Source organism: Rhodamnia argentea, chromosome 3 (assembly GCF_020921035.1).
Source record: "Rhodamnia argentea isolate NSW1041297 chromosome 3, ASM2092103v1, whole genome shotgun sequence".
In the NCBI taxonomy this organism is placed as follows: Eukaryota; Viridiplantae; Streptophyta; class Magnoliopsida; order Myrtales; family Myrtaceae; genus Rhodamnia; species Rhodamnia argentea.
In genome coordinates this window covers 33,020,186-33,038,115 of record NC_063152.1, presented here as the reverse complement: position 1 = coordinate 33,038,115, position 17,930 = coordinate 33,020,186, and the positions used below count along the sequence as shown (strand labels likewise).

At 41.9% G+C, this 17,930-nt stretch overlaps 3 protein-coding genes and 1 long non-coding RNA gene across 5 annotated transcripts; 3 read left to right on the top strand and 1 right to left on the bottom strand.

Moving 5' to 3' along the window:
• Positions 1-54: 54 nt before the first annotated feature.
• LOC115747953 (NAD(P)H-quinone oxidoreductase subunit S, chloroplastic) lies at positions 55-1,010 on the top strand. The gene has a single exon (XM_030684286.2). It carries the CDS (start codon positions 159-161, stop codon positions 897-899), a length of 741 nt encoding a protein of 246 aa, XP_030540146.1. The 5' UTR covers positions 55-158; the 3' UTR covers positions 900-1,010.
• A 143-nt stretch (positions 1,011-1,153) lies between these two features.
• Positions 1,154-3,227, bottom strand: LOC125314477. Its single transcript, XR_007197954.1, has 2 exons — positions 2,298-3,227; positions 1,154-1,365 (listed from the first exon to the last, which is right to left on the bottom strand). It is a non-coding gene; the product is annotated as an uncharacterized LOC125314477 (long non-coding RNA).
• Positions 3,228-10,829: 7,602 nt separating this feature from the next.
• LOC115748036 (putative RING-H2 finger protein ATL21B) lies at positions 10,830-13,702 on the top strand. 2 transcript variants are annotated; one of them, XM_030684404.2, is made up of 2 exons: positions 10,830-11,554; positions 12,994-13,702. In XM_030684404.2, exons 1-2 carry the CDS (start codon positions 10,855-10,857, stop codon positions 13,473-13,475), a joined length of 1,182 nt encoding a protein of 393 aa, XP_030540264.2. In that variant the 5' UTR covers positions 10,830-10,854; the 3' UTR covers positions 13,476-13,702. The 2 variants fall into 2 exon arrangements, with proteins under 2 accessions (XP_030540264.2, XP_048132756.1); XM_048276799.1 differs by having other exon boundaries at positions 10,830-11,560.
• Positions 13,703-15,349: 1,647 nt separating this feature from the next.
• On the top strand, positions 15,350-17,671 carry LOC115747980 (RING-H2 finger protein ATL22-like). Its single transcript, XM_030684332.2, has 2 exons — positions 15,350-16,055; positions 17,247-17,671. Exons 1-2 carry the CDS (start codon positions 15,350-15,352, stop codon positions 17,669-17,671), a joined length of 1,131 nt encoding a protein of 376 aa, XP_030540192.2.
• The last annotated feature ends 259 nt before the right edge of the window (positions 17,672-17,930 follow it).

The following is a 17,930-nucleotide window of genomic DNA, read 5'->3' as shown; positions in this document are numbered from 1 at the left end:
TACTCGTAGGGCTCTTGTACCGGTGGGCTTTCTGATACACTACCAAAAAAAAAAAAAAATCATCCAATCACGCAGCGACGCTCTTGTGGCCAGGATTTAAAGGCAAGCTTTCGCCTATCTCTGTCCTGTTTCATCTGCCTCTTGCTCAGCCATCAACAATGGCGTCCACTCTCCCCAACCTCCACCCTCCTTCCCTCAAGTCTGGATTCCTCGGCCGTGCCGCCCGCCTCAACAAGCCATCGGTCGCATTTCCGACGCACAGCCTGTCGACGATTCAATCGAGACCGTGCGCTAAGTTCGACCTCTCCGAGATACTTGGCGGGCGAGGCATCTGCAATGGCGAGAAGGGCATTGAGCAAGAGCTCAAGCGAACCCTCGGAGAACCGACCCCATCGTCTGACGTCGAAAAGCCCGCGGGAGTCGAAGAGCCGTCCATGTCTTCAGGTGGTAGAAAGCCCGCCGGAGGTGCGGCATCAGTGGTGGAGAGCGTCCCTGAAGATGCTTTCGAGAAGGAACTCATGGGGTTGACTGGAGGATTCCCCGGTGGCGAGAAGGGACTGCAGTCTTTCATCGAAAAGAATCCGCCGCCACCGAAGAAATCTCCTGAGAAGGCAAGCGCGGCGGCAGTGCCAAGCTTGAAGAAGCCGAACGCACCGGAGCTGCCGCTTCTGATGCCCGGAATGATTGCACTCGTGAAGAACCCGAACAATCCGTATTACATGTACTGCGGGATCGTGCAGAGGATCACTGATGGAAAAGCTGGAGTGTTGTTTGAAGGAGGGAATTGGGATCGGTTGATAACTTTCAATTTGGACGAGCTAGAGAGGAGAGAGAAAGGACCTCCCATGAAGAACCCTAAGTCTGTGATCATTGAGACTCTACTTCAGAAGGAACCTTGAATTTCAGTTCTTCAACATCTCTGCTTGATTATGTCTGTATATTACTGACAATATCATGTAGTTCTTCGCGGTTCCAAATTGGAAATATATCTGTCTCCGAGTGTTCCCAAACATCATGCCTAGACTTAGAGAAATGGTTTTTAAGGAACCTCATGAATGAGCAGACGAGTACATCCCTGGATTGTGGAGGAACCCAATTGTATGGACCAGGACAAACATTATGCATGATGCGCGAATCTAAATTTCGATGCAAATAAGATGAATTTTCAAGTGATCTATACTGCGTCCTCATTCAGAATTGCCAGTGGGTGTTCTAGATATAAAAAAACAACAGAAGATGCAAGTACAAGATACATCACCAACCAATATAAAGTACAAGATAAGGCATAAATCGTCAAGAATGAAATTCCAGCAACATCAGCAGCTCTCTAGCAGCTCCGTTTTGCGATCAGAGGCAGCCACCCAACTGCCAAAAGGGCATTCCAACAAACATCTTACCAACCATCTAATCATAGATAAAAAAAATTGAGCAATCACATTATGTTGCTTCTTAAATGGATCTGAGAAATCTGGTCTGCAGATGATGGAAAACTGTAACGCACTTCCTGTTGGACCAGAGAACAGGAGTTGCATTTAACATGACAAATTCGAAAGGGCAAAAATTCAATCAGTTAGCTTCTCTTTTAAATCCAGAGAACACAATGTCTTTATTTGCTCTTTTTGGGGTATGCTTACTCTGTTTGGCTTGGTAAGGTTGTCAACGAGAACTTCTGACTGTAACATGGGAGTCATTTTCAGGCACCACTTTATTGTTAGAGCAGCTACTAATAGCTATATGCAGATCTCAGCGGACAAGATGCTATGAAATTTAAGAACACATTTTTCAACTTGAGAAATTATGATTTGAAATACTTCAAACAGAGCAATCCACTGTCGCAGCATGAAGATGGAACACATCCTACTATTCACATTTGACCAATGAGTGATTGACCAATAAATAACGCATCCCAAAATGTGCTCTCTTCTTTAGCATCTAAGCAGCACGTTCACTGAACTTTTATGTATAAAGCATCACCATGTTAACACGGCTTTCCCAAGAGGCTTTGCTATTTCCTAAATGCTTCTACAAAAGAAAAGTACGTACTTTTCTTTCTCCCTTCATCGATTACAGCAAAGGAACTAGTAGTACATTTTCACAATCAATCACCTGAAGAACATTTCCATCAGCCGCAATTTGTACCTGACTACGATTTTGAATTGATTCCACAAGAGAAGACAAATAACTAACGTGTCATTGTTTCTTTCCATTTATGTTGATGGATGCATTTAAAGATGAGCTAGATAGCTTGAAAGGCAACGAAAATGTCAGGTTCTGACGAGAAAAAGAATTTGACTGACCAAAATAGCCTCGATCTCCTCCTGGGAGACAGCTGTTCGTTTGGGCTGAAGTGAGGCCTTTCCTCCTGTAGATGCCGAAACCTTTGAATTTGAAAAGAATGTTTGAACAGGGGGAGAAGCAGATGTAGACTTAGGCTGGGATTCAGTACCTGCAATTTATTAGAATCCTAGAGGTCAATTAAATAATGTTATAGTCATTATCCAAGAATAATGCTTAAGATTATTTACAATTGAAAAAGAAACCAAAAGTCTGTTGATGTACAAGACACAGGTAAGCAGGGCAGCTACAGCAAGGATTCAGACTGGAATATTTGAAGTGTGATGTCACGGCGTAACCACGTCATAAAACAAACTAAAAGCATCCCCATAAGAGGCTATACATGCAGGAATAACACATCTTGAGCCATAAAATCAGCCATAAACTTTACACAACTGAAACTGAGACTGAACTGAAGGTGGAGATGGGAGTGTTGCACATTGATATGTAACTCCGACGTGTTAATGTTTGATAAGTTTGATGCACTATCGTCAGGAGTAGGAAAAATCTATTTTTGTAGCAATGCTTTCAAGTCTTTTCTAATCAAGTTTCTGCACTTTTAATTTGTCTAATCAAAGTTCTTCTACTTTCACTATTTAACTAATCAAGTCCCTTTGACACTTATTATTGCCAAATTCAGCTGACATGATTGTTGGACGACATCATAGTGTGACGTGGACAAAAGTTTTCCAATGTGGGTCCACATAGGGGTCCATATTGGCTGAAGTTTATCCACAACGTGTCATGCATATTCTATCAGTGTTATACTTTCACGTCGTCCTACAGCCGCCTCAGCTGAATTTGGTCCAATATGATGAAGGATGGACTCGATTAGAAAATCCGTGTAAGTAGCATGGCATGATTAGACAAGTTAAAAGTACAGGAACTTGATTAGAAAATTTTTACAGACTATTGAAGCGGCCAAATGCCAACAGCAATTGAGCTGCAAGTGGCAGCATTAATATTGATGAAAATATGTCAACATGGTGCTTCCAACAAGAAAATAGAAGGGAGATTGAAGAAGCATTGGAAAGGGTAGTAGATAGGGAGCATGTATCTGGACTTACTAGAACATACCGACCAAGCAAAAGACACAACGAACAATTTATCAAAGAAAAACTATCCCAGCAAAAAGTGACACAGTAAATAAACAAAAACATGCAGGAGCGTGTGATTTATTACCCTTAGGTAAAAATTACTTCGTGTAAAGACGCAAGCCAGATTGTCATATCACATAATATGCTGGAGTGACCAATACTTATGTGCAATATACACTCAAAGCACAACAGCTTACGAAAGACCCATGCAGGTTAAAAAACTTTGGCGTTCTCAGGAGCAAAAGGCTAGCGCTCAGGCATTATGGGAGAGGCAGTATCCAAAGGTGACTGTCCAATTAAGATTTTGCACACAGAGGCTGCCTCCTAAGAACCAACAAGATCTAGCCATGTAAAAACCAGTTGGCCACACAACCCAACTTTCAGTAGCACCCCTATTCACGAAACAAATGACTTGCCTCCGGCATCAGAGAACCTAAGACAGCTGCAATTCTCCATACTCCAACAAGTTCCTAAATTTGTGCCCGGGCAATCCAAGCATTTCCGGTTCACTCTTCGAGCTAAACATTTCATCAAGGAAACCGCAGCTGCATCTGATCTCAAGCAGTTTGACCATATTTGAGCAATGACGGAGCTCGTCTACTTAAATCAAGCATCTACCGCTTCTCAGACCAACCTAATTTCCACCACCTATATCACAGCTTCCACAGTCGATGCTCTCACACACATCACCAATCAAAGTCGGGGAAATCTAATCAATCACCTACCGTCACATACTTATACACAGAATTCCACAATCCACGCGCGCGTTATCTTCATCGAATCAATCCGCAGACCAAACAAAATCGCCACGCTAGCCAGTAACGGGCACGAAGCAACCGGATTGAAGAAGCCAAAAGAAAAGCAAAACGCGCCGAACGAAGTCGAAGGGAGGATTTCGAGATTACCGGAGGAGGGATTTGGACGCCGCTGAGGGAACTTGATCCTGGGGATCCGCTTCATCACTTGGCCTCCGGTCATCGCTCTCTATCTCTCTCGGTCGCTCTGAAAATTCGTGCCTTTCGGGAACTCCCACGACGGGGACGGAAGGAATGGACGTGATCGTTACGGGCCGAGAGGGCTCGGCCCGAAACTCTTGTACGTCAATGGGCAGATCTGTTGGGTTCTGTTTCGGGCCCGTACTTGGGGCTTGGGCAGAACTTCCAGCCCGCCCACCTGTAAATTTATATAAGCAAACATTTACAAAATTTCCAAACCCCTTTGGCCCTTTTTGTATAGTTTAATTCGTCAATTTATTTTTCAGAACCATTTTTATTTTAATAGTTTCTACGCAACTAATTTTCAGATATTGAATTCTCACTTTTCAGGAATGACAATTGAAGTCGCATAATTTACATGCGGTCCGGGTGTCCGGGCTTAGCTTGCCCGTACTTTTGGATCTGCGAGCCTGGATGCTCGACCATGCCGGCGACTTACGGCCGAAGCACTCAACGTGTAAAATTTCGGGCTAGGCCCGACCCCTCCTAAGGACCCCTCAATCGTCGGGTCTAGGTGGAGTCGGGGCATGAACATGACTCGATGTCCGATTGGGTAATTTTGACAAGGGACGCATTGGCTTTCCATGCGATGTCGGCTAAACAAAACCGATCCCATGAACGCAAATTTATGCATGTCACACGAATAAATATGAAATATTTTGTCTTTGGACCATTGGAAAAAAACAAGATTATCCCATTTGAACTTTGAATAACGGTACATGCACGCCATCCACTATTGAATAATAGCGATGTTGACGGATTTTGTTTTCGTTCTTTTATTATTGTTTAATTTTTTTCTTTTATTGACCAATTCTTGATTTTATATGATTCAAAGAGTGCATATGATAACGAGATGACAAGCCCCACGATTTTTATTTTCTTGAGTTGGCCGTTTTTCTTGTTCTATCTACACCAAGAATCAGACAAATCAGTGTTCAGCAGGAGAAGCTGCGCATTCCTCGGACTATGTCCATGTCGATCCTCGGTCTATCCGAAAGAAAGGTCATCAGTACAAGACTGTCGAAAAGATGCGACGGGAAAAGTTCGTGGAATGAATGTGAACTTTGATTCAATATGAAAGATATGGTTATCACTCGATCGATGAAATTCAACTATTATATTATTGTCTCGTCCAGTCCACGAACCGTTTTGTGAGCCTGCGATTTGCTCGGCTCAATCACCGCCGTTGCTGTCGTCGCAAAGTCCGTCCGCGATAGGTTATTCAAGTCGGAACCTCCAATGGATATGAAGGGGAGCGGAGGCTGATGAGAACAAGCGCGGTCTTGGTGGACCAGAAGCTTAGGGCGCGCATGACAACACTTATGGAGCATAAATTCTAAGTAGGGCTCGGAGAGACAACACTGAAAAGCTTTGATCAAAAGTCATCTCTATTGTGTGTAAAGAATCATATATTTTTATACATATTTTTAGAGAATTATCCAAAGAACTTTAAATTTATTGTAAGACGGCCAATTCCATGTCAACTTTTCAATGTGACCAATTTGGTCCTAAATTTTTTTGATAATTTGCTAATTTAGTCATTTCGGCCAAATATGTCAGAAATCTATGATGTGGACGCCGGCCATCTTACATGACATGACCAGAGCTGAGATAGACAAATCTTGTAATTTTTTATTCAAATTCTCTGAATTCTTTTTAATTGCTATATTATAAATAGAAATTTCGTCACCCATGCCAAGGAATTTTCTGGGTGGTGTTTCTTGGGCATATCTAGTTTCTTCGTCTTACATTGTAACGATTAACGTGCATCTTACGTTAATGTTTTTGAGAATAAATATGTCGTTTCTAACTTTAGACTAGACCCGGGACAAGTAGCAATCTTTTTGGATTGTTACCTTTTTCCTTACATAGTAAAGTTAATTTAACGTAAGAGAATGGCTATAAGACCAAGAATTTAGATCTGATGTATCTAAATGTAATTCAAAGGTGAGATAAAGAATGTTATCCAATAGTGCCAGGGTGGTTTTTCATGAGAACGTCGTCAATGGATTACCTCAATTAGAAGAAAATGTCAACTTGCTCGAACTATCTCGACATAATCTGTCTTACTTTTTGAAAACTGAGATTATAACGGCATCAATGAAGAAAATGTAAGGAGAATAGAGGATCTTTGTCCTGGCATTTGCAAGATGGATTCGACGAAAACGGAGTTTTGTCTCTGGTGAATCCTCGGTTCAACAAGTGTTTCTCGTGGAACAAATGACATGTGACGCAAAGTCCCGAGTTGATTAGCGTTAAACAAGGAATGGCCTGCACTTCATGTGTGGTGGGGAAGAATCGAACACGTGTTTTGCGCCTAATCCGCGCTCACATATTTGATGATTAAACCTATCTAATGCGATTAGCATAGCAAAAAAAATTCATGAGTTAGTAGCATGTCGGCTCTTTATTTTGAAACAAGCCTCGAATTTTTTACTGCCTCACCTCCCAGGAGCCTCCACTTTTTCGGAGGTTGACTTAGACGAACTTTATGTTCTGTAACATCTTAGAATTGTGTAGCTTATCAAAGCCACAGAAAATGTTCTTGTGACAATATAAAGTCGTGTCCGAAGCTTTTTTCGTGCTCGTATCGAAGGTCATCTAATTATAAATGTCAAAGTTGGGCGCGCGCCTCGCGGTTTTCTTTTTGGGAAAGTATAAACTGTTGGAAGAAATGCACAAATTATATTTCGAACTTCAAAATTCCTGGACTTACTTTCTCGTGCTGAATCAATCTTAATCTTGCAAGATTAGATTATTCATGCCGCGACTCTGAATTTCGCTGAAAATGATAGCACCTTCTATTATCATTTTTCCCTTTTTTCGGATAAGTTAGTCAAATTTATTGCACTCCAAACTAGTTGTGGTGAAAGAAAAAAAAAATGAAGTGGCAGGACTATTCCCGCTCTTACAAGCACCACGCGACAGTGGCCTTGACTCAGCCATTGTGTCAACATTTAAGGCCCTTTGGCAAGATACCGTAAGAATTTTTCTGATGTTGGTTAAATTAATTGAAATTGATATTTACTGTTTAACGAGGTTAATCTATTAAAGTAAGATATATAGATTCTTAATTAGTATACTGTGGCGTTGGCTAGTGTGGATTGACTTGGGATTGGCCCGTGATGAGAGGGTCTGTGGCTGAAAACTCTATAAATAGTGCTCAAGTCCATTCTCCGACCCTCTGATGCACAAATTATCTCACATAAGGAAGAGCGCACTTGTTCGTGAGCGGTATTCTTATTTGGGCAAGTGTTAGGAAAATAGAGGGGAAGCGTTTGAGTTCCGAATCGTCACCGTTCTGCATGAAGATCGATAGATTCTAAATTAGGTGTGCATATCCCTTTCCTTCTATCATAATGCGTTTCGAATTTTGGTTATGGAGTTCCCGGGGTGTACCATTTTCGTGTCTTATATTTGGTATCGGAGCGGCCACAGCCAAGAACTGAACTTTTCAGATTTGGCCTTTTTTGAGTTTTTTGTTCGGTGAAAATTCTTTTTGATCACATAGACGGATAAGTCTCGTCGATACGAGAATTTTGACTGGTCGGATGCCTCACACGGTTGCCGAAGATGGCTTCATGCACCTACACGCGCAATAGAGGCGACGGTGCGTGACAGCCATGGTGAATCTTTCTGTTTTAGCCTGTTTTCGTAATTATTTGTTCGGTAAAAACTGTGTTTAACCCTATACAGATGGACTTGTCACGAGAATAAGTTTGTCGTTTCTAATTTTAGACTAGACCCGGCACAAGTAGCAATCTTTTTGGACTGTTGCCTATTTCTTATATAGTAAAGTTAATTTAACGTAAGAGAATGGCTATAGACCAAGAATTTACATGTGATGTATCTCAATGTGATTCAAAGGTTAGAAAGTGATACGTAAAGAATGTTGTCCGATAGTGCCAGGGTAGTTTTTTATGGGATTGGTGTCAATCAGTTGCCTTAATTAGAAATTTTTTTTCTTCTTGCTCGATTTATCTCGATATAGTCTTGGATTTCACTTTTCCAGAATTGAGATTATAACGACACCAATGAAGAAACGGTAAGAGAATAGAAGATCTTTATCTTGGCATTTGCAACATGGATTCGATGAAAATGGAGTTTCATCTTAGGTAAATCCTCAATTCAATAAGTGCTTCTCAATTTTTTTAAAAAGCCGTAAACCTTTTAATTGGATCAATTTAGTCCTAAGCATTTTTGTATTAGCCCCAATTCAGTCCATTCAGTCAATTTTGACTGAAAATCGCTAATGAGAATGTCGTCCATCTTATGTGGCGCGGCTGGCGCGGGCGCTCATATGTTTAAATATCTTTTCTAAAATTTAAATCTTTATAGTTTTTACAAAATATTTTTTAATTTTTTCCATTCTTTTTTTTGTTCCTTTCACATTGGTCGGCGAGGGTCACTAGCAACCCTCTCGGGCCGTTGGGGAGGGCTGCCTCACTCGTGGCCGCGAAGGCGCTCCCCCTAGGCTTTTGCGGCCTTGCCAACCTCTCGCAAGGTGACCCTCGCCTGCAATGAAAGGGGAAAACACAGAAAGAAAAGAAAGAAAAAAACAACAAAAAAAATTATTTAGAAAAAATATTAAAAAATATCCACGTCGGTGCCGGTCGTGCCATGTAGGACGATCGACGTCAATGTCAGCGATTTTTGGTCAAAATTAGCCGGATGAACTGAATTTGGACAAATGCAAAAATATTTAAGACTAAATTGACCCAATTAAAAGATTTAGGAATGAATTAGTACAATGAAATAGAATTAGGATTTTTTGGTATTTTTTGCCCGACGGCTTTCACATTATCTGGAGGTTGAGTTAGACAAACCTCTTTCCTGTAATTTCTTAGAATTGTTTAGCTTATCAAACCCAAGAAAAATGTTCTTGTGACTCTATAAGTCGTGTCCGAAGGATTTTCGTGCTCGTGTCAAAGCTCATCCATCTACTTACAATTGTCAAAGTTGGGTAGGCGATCTTCTTCTTCTTCCTTCTTTTTCTAAACGTACGAACTGTTAGAAGAAAGGCACGAATTATATTATAAGCTTCGAGATTTCATAGACTTTCTTTCTAGCCCTGAATTATCTTAATCTTGCAAGAGTAGATTATTCATGCCACGACTTTTTCCTGGCCGGAAATGGTACCACCTTTCATTTCTTTTTTTGGTTCCCTTTTTGGGATAAAATAGTCAATTTATAGCGTACACAATGTGAGTTGTATAATTGAATAAGATAGGATAGAATCGGATTAAAAAAAAAATAGTTATGGTGGGAGGACTATTCCCGCCCTTACAAGCCCCACGCTACTCACCACTACAATTTTCTTTTCATTTTCTCTCGCCCTCACTCGATATCGTGCTTAGTCACTCCGCACTCGAGAAAATTAGCAAAAAAGGTCTTAAACCAATTGTAGTGTGCTAATTTAGTTTTAAACTTTTTTTTTTTTGTATTTGAGCCCCAAGCCTTTTGTAATTGTGTGAATTCGGTTCATTTTGTCGCCAGACGCCGACGAGGCGTTACTGGCACTTACGTAAACAATTTTTAATAATATTTTAATATTTTTTTCTCTTTCTTTTTTTTTTTCTTTCCTACTCCTACTGTGGCCGGCGAGGGTCGCTGGAGCTCGTTGGCCGTTGAGCCGGGCCATCGTGGTTGCGTGCGAGGCTACCTCACTCAATGGTCGGCGAGGGTTGCTTGAACTCGCCGGCTACGGTAGAAGTATAAAGAAAAAAAAATGAAAAAAAAGTAAAATATTAAAATTGTTTACGTTACCGCCGGCCAATAAAGTAGAATGAATGGACATAACTGCAAAAGGCTTAAGATTGAATTGACAAAAAAAAAATTATAACTGAATTGACACGACCGCAATAGGTTTAAGACTTTTTTAGAAACTACTCCCGCCGTACTCTCACTTCAGTTTGGACACGAGTTTTCGTTGTTTGGATTTAAATATGAGATTGTTTTAGTAATGTGAATCGGATCGGACATGTTCAGGAGATTTGCATTATAATAAGCTGGTCAATGATCCACCTGTCTCACGGGTCCAGTACAAAACTATCAATGATCGGCCAAGCGGGCCAACACCCTCCTCATCTTACGACATTTGACCTACTTGCTGCATTCATTGCTCGTGGCGTTTCCCATTTCCCGTCCTAGAAGCGACGGTGCAATTAAGCCGTGGACATTGTCCAATCTCTCTCCTGTGCGCCATGGACTGAACAAATTTTTCTAGACCCGTCGCCCCTTTTTAAGCACATTCATTCAGCGTTGATCCAGTGTTCCGAGTCCCGCCTCATCATTTCTTCACCCTCTTTAATCAAAACCCGCCGCGTCACCAACACCCACCCTAATTATGATTATTAATCAACATTCATCACAACCCAAATTCCAGTACACAAACACCGCTTTGGGCCTCGTTTCATAATATTCGCATCATGATACCCGGAAAGCGCAACACGATGTACGCTTCGGGACTCTTGTTCTTAGTCTTTGTTCTGGCGTTCGGTTTGGCTCAGAAGACAACGGCCGTCGATCCCTGCCCTTCCTCGTGCGGCGGGAGTGAACTCTCCGTGCAGTTCCCGTTCCGGCTCAACCGGAGCGGCTGCGGCTACCCCAGGTTCGACCTCTCCTGCAACAGCCAGCGCCAGACCATCCTCACCCTCCCCCTCTCCGGCGGCTTCATCGTCCAGAACATCGACTACGCGGCACAGACCGTCTGGCTCAACGACGCCGGCAGCTGCCTCCCGAGCCGGCTCCTGAACTTCACCCTCGACGGCTCGCCGTTCAGGGCCCCGCTGCCCAGGAACTTCACCCTGGTGAACTGCTCTGGCGACGCCACGCTGGCGGCGAGGGCAGCGATGCCGACGCTGCTGGAGGTCCAGTGCATGAGCAGCGGGGACTACATGGTGATGTCGGTGGAGAGCCGGTTCTACGGCGGCCCCGGGTCGCACGCGTGTGACGAGATCGGGACTGTCACCGTGCCAGTGGCGTGGCAGTCGGTGTCGGATCTGCACGAGGACGTGAGGCTCGCGTGGGGACAGCCGGCCTGCAAGTCGTGCTTGGCGCGCGGCGGGACGTGCGGCTTGAGGAAGGGCTCCGATTCGGAGATAGCCTGCACAAATGTCCGGACCACCGGTAAGTGTGACGATCTTGGGGTGATAACATTCTCCCTAGTCTTGACTCCTAAAGTCATTTGAATTTATGCGAATATCTTCGAAATTTAACAAAAATTAATCTTGACGTAAGGATCATAAAAGACTAATTATTAAGCACTGCATGGAGTAAAATTAATGAAATCGATTCCGTTAGTTGGGGGAAGAATCCACCAGAATCGAATTTTTCATATGTACCACTTTGGGTGTATTTTTCTTAGAGTTCCTTCTAGTTGGTAACACATCATAGAGCTTGTCGCAATCAAAGCGGTGCTTAAATTACTCAAATTCTCGTCCACCCCCCACAAACTTTTTAATAATCTGAAAAATCAACGTAATTTATCCATTCTTATGAATTTTCACCTGAATTCAATCACTGTTATTCAAGTCAAATGTTCACAGGAATTCTTCATTCAATGAGGAAGGAAGAAGGAAATAGCTGGCCGGGACAGTACGAGGTCAAAGGATGACGCCCTTTTTTGTTTTGTTTTGTTTTAAAATAAGGTGAGAAAATGAACATTTGAAAATGAGGTCGGGATTGTCACGAACCGTGCCATCCGGCTTGCATGCGCGTCGCGCAGCGCTTTCGTGGCAATTGGATTTTGTGGCTTGGTGAGCGATTTTGAACTGAGACTTCCGGGGCTGGGATGCCAAAATAATTATTTTCAAGTCCTCAAAGTGAAAATTCCTTAAGTTTTGGGAAAATTTCAAATGAAGATCCCAAATGCTACCAATTTTTTTTAAATAAGATTATTTCAAATAAGAGCATGATTTGAACTTTACTTCAAATAATGATATGAAGTGAAACTTGACCTCATGATCCTTTTTGTCATTTATTTTTTTTTATTCTTTTCTAGTTTTGTTTTGCCTTTCTTTTTCGCGATGGCCGGTCTTGTGCGATGGTTGGCCACCAGCGATGCTCGGAGAGGGCCGGGAGGGGCCACCCTCGAAAGCCACAAGCAAGGGCCATTGCCAACCCCGCCGGCCATCGCTGATGCCCCTTAATCTAATTGGATTAAAATTCAGGTTAAAATTATCTTTGGATGAAAATGCCCTTAATCGGGTGGCGAGGTCGGACGCTTATATCAAACAGTTATGATTATTTTGAATCCTTACTTGAAATAAGATCTACATTTCAGGCTCTTGATTGGAAAACGAGAACATTTTGGGTTTTTATTTGAATTTTTTTTCTATGTTTTTGTACTTAATCTCTAAAGTCAAGGTGCGATCGTAAAATGAACATTTCCTTATAAATGGGTTCGACATTTTCAACTTAGTTTGACTTCTTCCCACGCGAGTAGCCATCGTCACCTTCGAATCTGATTATTTTGAGCCAACAAGTCAAGGCAAATGATGATCCGAATTGAACTTGCATCATAGAAAACTCAAAAGGATTTCATACTATCATATGGGATTTTTCAGGTCTTCCAAGGAGTGCCAAGTACGGCATAATCCTAGGCCTCGGCATCCCGGCCATCCTGTGCCTGATCGGGCTCTGCAGCTACGTATGCGGCCTGATCAGTGCTTACGGCCGGCAGCGGCGACACCCACGGGAAGAAACTAACACAGACTTCACCACCGTGATTGTCCCACGGTCGTTTGTCGTGATGGGACTCGACAGACCAACCATCGAGTCCTACCCGAAGACGCTGCTCGGCGCGAGCCGCCGCTTGCCTAAGCCCGCCGACAACACTTGCCCGATATGCTTGTGCGAGTACCAGCCTCAGGAGGCTTTACGGACCATACCCAAGTGCGATCACTATTTCCATGCCGACTGCGTCGACGAGTGGCTCACGATGCATTCCACATGCCCATTGTGCCGAAATACGCCGGAGGGGTCCACTTCGGTCACACCTTCAGCCCTGTTGCAATCTTCGCTGTCGCCGTCTTCGACATCAGCTTAGGATGCGATGGAGCCTGTCGTCTGTTCATTTTCACATCACTATGGCTTGGGGGTTCTCATGTTCTTCCAATCATTGTGCTCTCGCGTTTCCGATTTTGGTGTGATTTTCATTTTGGAATCGTCTTAGAACATAGATCTTGTTCTCGATCTGTGTATGGTATCGACATCGTTTGCATTCATCCGACCCGATTCGCATGTCCAAGTTCCCGAAAGAATGCCCACATGATGTGAAAAGATTATCAATTATTTGATTTTTCGATAACTTGTTGATAACTTATTGATATTTTTATGAAATTCCCAACTCTTTGCGACCGTTGCCAATTGCCAACTTTTTTTTTTTAAACCTTCTTATCAAATTTTGTTTGTCTTTCTTATCACTTTCTTAAACTTGCCGACTATTACATGAACTCACCAATTTTAATTTGAGTGCTTATTAATTTTTTCGACTAACTACCAGCTAATTTTGGGTTGCCAATTTAATCACTTACTTACCCATGTTTATTTGACCTTTTTTAGTTTAGCAACTTTTCCTTACCAACTTTTACATGCCTTTCTTGCTCACCAACCATTTTCATAATCCTATTACGAACTAGTATTGCATTATTAATTCTTATTTAAGTCAGTTAATGATGTTTATTTGTTTTTTTTTAAATATCACCCAAATTTCTTAATTCTAACAAATAAAAGAGGAGAAAATTCAACCGACTTTTATTTACCTTTCTTACCAATACCTTAAATCTACTAACTGTTATATGAAATTATACAAATTTTATTGAGTTAGTGACGAACTTTTTTTTCCAAGTCAAATAACCCAATAAGATAAACTGGTCTACAGCAGAAACCGAATAAATATTTCAAAGCGACTTAAGTTGTGGGAGAAATGTTTGTGAGTTACATAAATTCAGGTTGATAATCTCTCAAAAGAGTTAGTAAATGCAAAGGATCGCAAAATAAGGCACATAAAAGTGGCTGAATATCAAAATAATTAAGTAACAGCAAGTAACTCAAGTGAGAGTTGAGAATCCAAAACTAGTTGGTAATTTAATTCGATTTTTTTTTTTTGGCTGAGTTGGCAATTTCACATGAGAGAATTAATTTCAAAATTTAGTAAATTATGAGAATAACTGTTAAAGAGTTAGTATAAAAATTGGTAAGTTGCAAATTACTACAAAAAAAAAGTGGGTAATTTTATCATAAATATCGCTAAGATACCAACAAGTTACCATGATCAAAGTCACCGGTTATATCTTTACCAATAGCTTCCTTTTTTTTAAATCAGCAAAAGGCGCTGATGTTTTTCTCACCTTGAAGGTAGTAAATACCGATCCTTGATGTTTGACTGGTCGTCTTGTCTCCTGAGAGAGACGGAGAGTAGATTCTGTAATAACATGATCAAACTATAGAATTTGCGACATGAACATATTTTCATAAACTTCGGAATTTTGCGACGTATAAGAAATTTTCCTCTTATTTTTTGCCCCCGAGGAACTGATATCAACCAAATATCTGATTCGATTTGGACTCCGGTACGGTTAGAAATCACTTCGAAAAGGGAATGTATTGTAATTTTGAAAGAATTGATTGAACCTAACTTGCTTTTCTTGATGTTTTCTCGGCCCATCGAAATGTATTGTTGCCGATCGATTGCCTTTGGTATATTCTATTTTTGGGGGGACCAAACAAAATGTGTCACCGTAACACAGGCCCAGGTTTGAGCTTCTGCCTTGGCATTGGCTGCATACGCTTTTCCTTGGAAGCTCCATCGTCCCCATCCATCTTGCGCTGGAGAAGAAAACTAAGCATACTGCTCCCTGGTCCTCGGTACTAAAACCTTGTGTTCTCCACTTACTTTGTGATCTTCTCATATGGTCTCCCATGGCTTCCTCACCAATCTTCTCTTCCATGTCCTTATTTTCCCTCCTCGTCCTCCAAGTAATGACCAGCCAAACCACTAGCACTAACGTCTGTCCGATCGGAAGATGTTCGCTGAGCGGACCCGACATTCGCTTCCCGTTCCGAATTAGGGAAGTCCAGGGCGAATGCTGCGGGTACGAGGGGTTTGAAGTCTCGTGCGACGACCGAAACCGGACGATACTCCGTTTGTCCAAAGCGGGGGACTTCGTTGTGGACAACATTGATTACGCTGGCCAATACATCCTGCTGAAGGACCCGAACGATTGCCTCCCGAAGCGGCTTCTTAAGGACCAGTTCAAGATCTCGTCCTCGCCCTTCGTAGCCTTGGACTACAAGTACTTCGTGCTCACGAACTGCTCATCCGAGAATTCCTCCGTGATCGGGCTGGAGAGCAGCATCATGCGACTCGACTGCCTCAGCCTGGCTTACAACGTCACGGTCGTCGTGCTCTCAGATTATTTCTTCACCAGGCCGTGGATGTTGCAGCAGCAATGCCACATGTGGAATATCTCGAGCCCTTGGCGGGGGCAACATCCGACGAACATAAACGAAAGCATTTGGTTGAGATGGCTTCAACCCGATTGCCGGTCGTGCGAAGCGGCCAAGGGGAGATGCCGGCTCAAGGATTCTACGTCAGGCTCGGAGCTTACATGCATACGCAAACCCGGTAATGTTATATGTAGCGCATTATTTCTCTCATTTCTTTTTCCGTTAGAGTCTAATTTTGGTAATCCAAGACTCGGTTTGTTTCGCAGAAAATGAGCGATTTGAAAAACGTTTTTCAAAAAACGACTACTTATATCGTTTACAAAAATAAATGAACGAAACATATTTTCAATGTTTAGACATAGAATTATTGTCGATAATAAAAATATTTTCTAAATTAAAAAAGAAGCTATGCAATTCTTCTAGAAAGATTTTCCAAGTACATGACACTTTTATACTGCATTGTAAGTTTTTCCTTTCCTTGTGACGATTCAAGGACCTCGAGATCCCAATTACGCAACAATAAGTAGTAATAAAGATTTTCTTTCGTGGAACTTCTCGATAGCAGATACATTAATTTCAAGGACGAGTGTTTGAAATGCAACCAATTTATACAGATTTTTTGGGATAATGACACAGTAGCTCTTGAACTTTTATTCATTATTCAACATAAATATTTTCTAGTTCAATCTCATCGTTAAACTTTCCAAATTCTCTCAGTTTGTTAAAAATTCCAAAACATAGAGGTGATGTGACTAGGGGTGTGCAAAGGAACCGAGAATCACCCGGATTGGACCCGCCCACCCAGACCGGACCGATAATATATTATATATTATTTAACTCATAATTTTTTAAAAAAATGAAAAATCTTAAATCCCTAATTTGAAATTCGGATTGGCCCCGCCCACCCAGACCGGACCGATAATATATTATATATTATTTAACTCATAATTTTTTTAAAAAATGAAAAATCTTAAATCCCTAATTTGAAATTCGCTCATCTCATCTCATCTCAAACTCTCACTCTCATCACCTTGGTTTCTCCGTCTCCGCCTTTCGACTCATGGCCTCGACTCCCATCGATGCACGCCCTCAACTCTTAACTCCTATCAACTCACGGTGGCGTTTCTGGTTGTTCACCGAACCGCCCACTTGTACCATGCACCTTGAATTTTCTGTTTATAATAAATGCTACCAAACTTTCAATTAGACTAATCGTACGGATAATTTATCATTCTTACAGAGGTGCACGCCATTTTCAGACCTGAAATAACTGTGGAAGCAGCTTGAGCCTCAAAAAGACTGATTATTCGTGATTTCTTCTCATTTGTGAAGTTTTTGCTAACATTTAATGGCATCTCCTATTTCTTAGGCTTATGGATGGTTGCCCGGTACGCCATGGCTTCGCTCTTCTTGTTACCATGGTTCATGTGCGTCTTTGGATTCATATGGTTCTTAAAGGTTCGGGTCTTCGTTCGTCGGGGTCTTGATCAAATTAGCTTCGCTCCACCAAATGACGTCAACGAGGAAGCTGCGGAAGTGGCCCGGCGCAATGCCATTGGTGTGATGGGCATCGACTCAGCCACCATCAAATCTTATCCGAAGGCTCAAATCGACGACCTAGGACAATTGCCTCGGCCTAGCGATGATATTTGTACGATTTGCTTGTCAAAATATGAGCAGAACGAGACGATCCGAACTATTCCCGATTGCGAACATTACTTCCACGCGTACTGCATCGACCGGTGGCTTCGGAAGAATGCTTCTTGCCCCTTGTGCCGCAATTACAAAGTGTAATCTATGATTCTCTCAACTTTGTCATCTTTTCGTCAATAAGGTTTTGATATTTAAGGCTCAGAAGTACCATTCAAACAAAGAGTGATTAGTCTAGATGATCAAGTACAACATAAAATGTCAGCGCATCAACTTATGAGGGACGACACAGTGAGAAAATTACCAAAAATGTCATAAACATATTGTACTCGTGCTAATTCAGATCTAAAACTTTCAATTATGCTAGTTGAATCATAAATCTCTTGACGACTTGCCAATATAG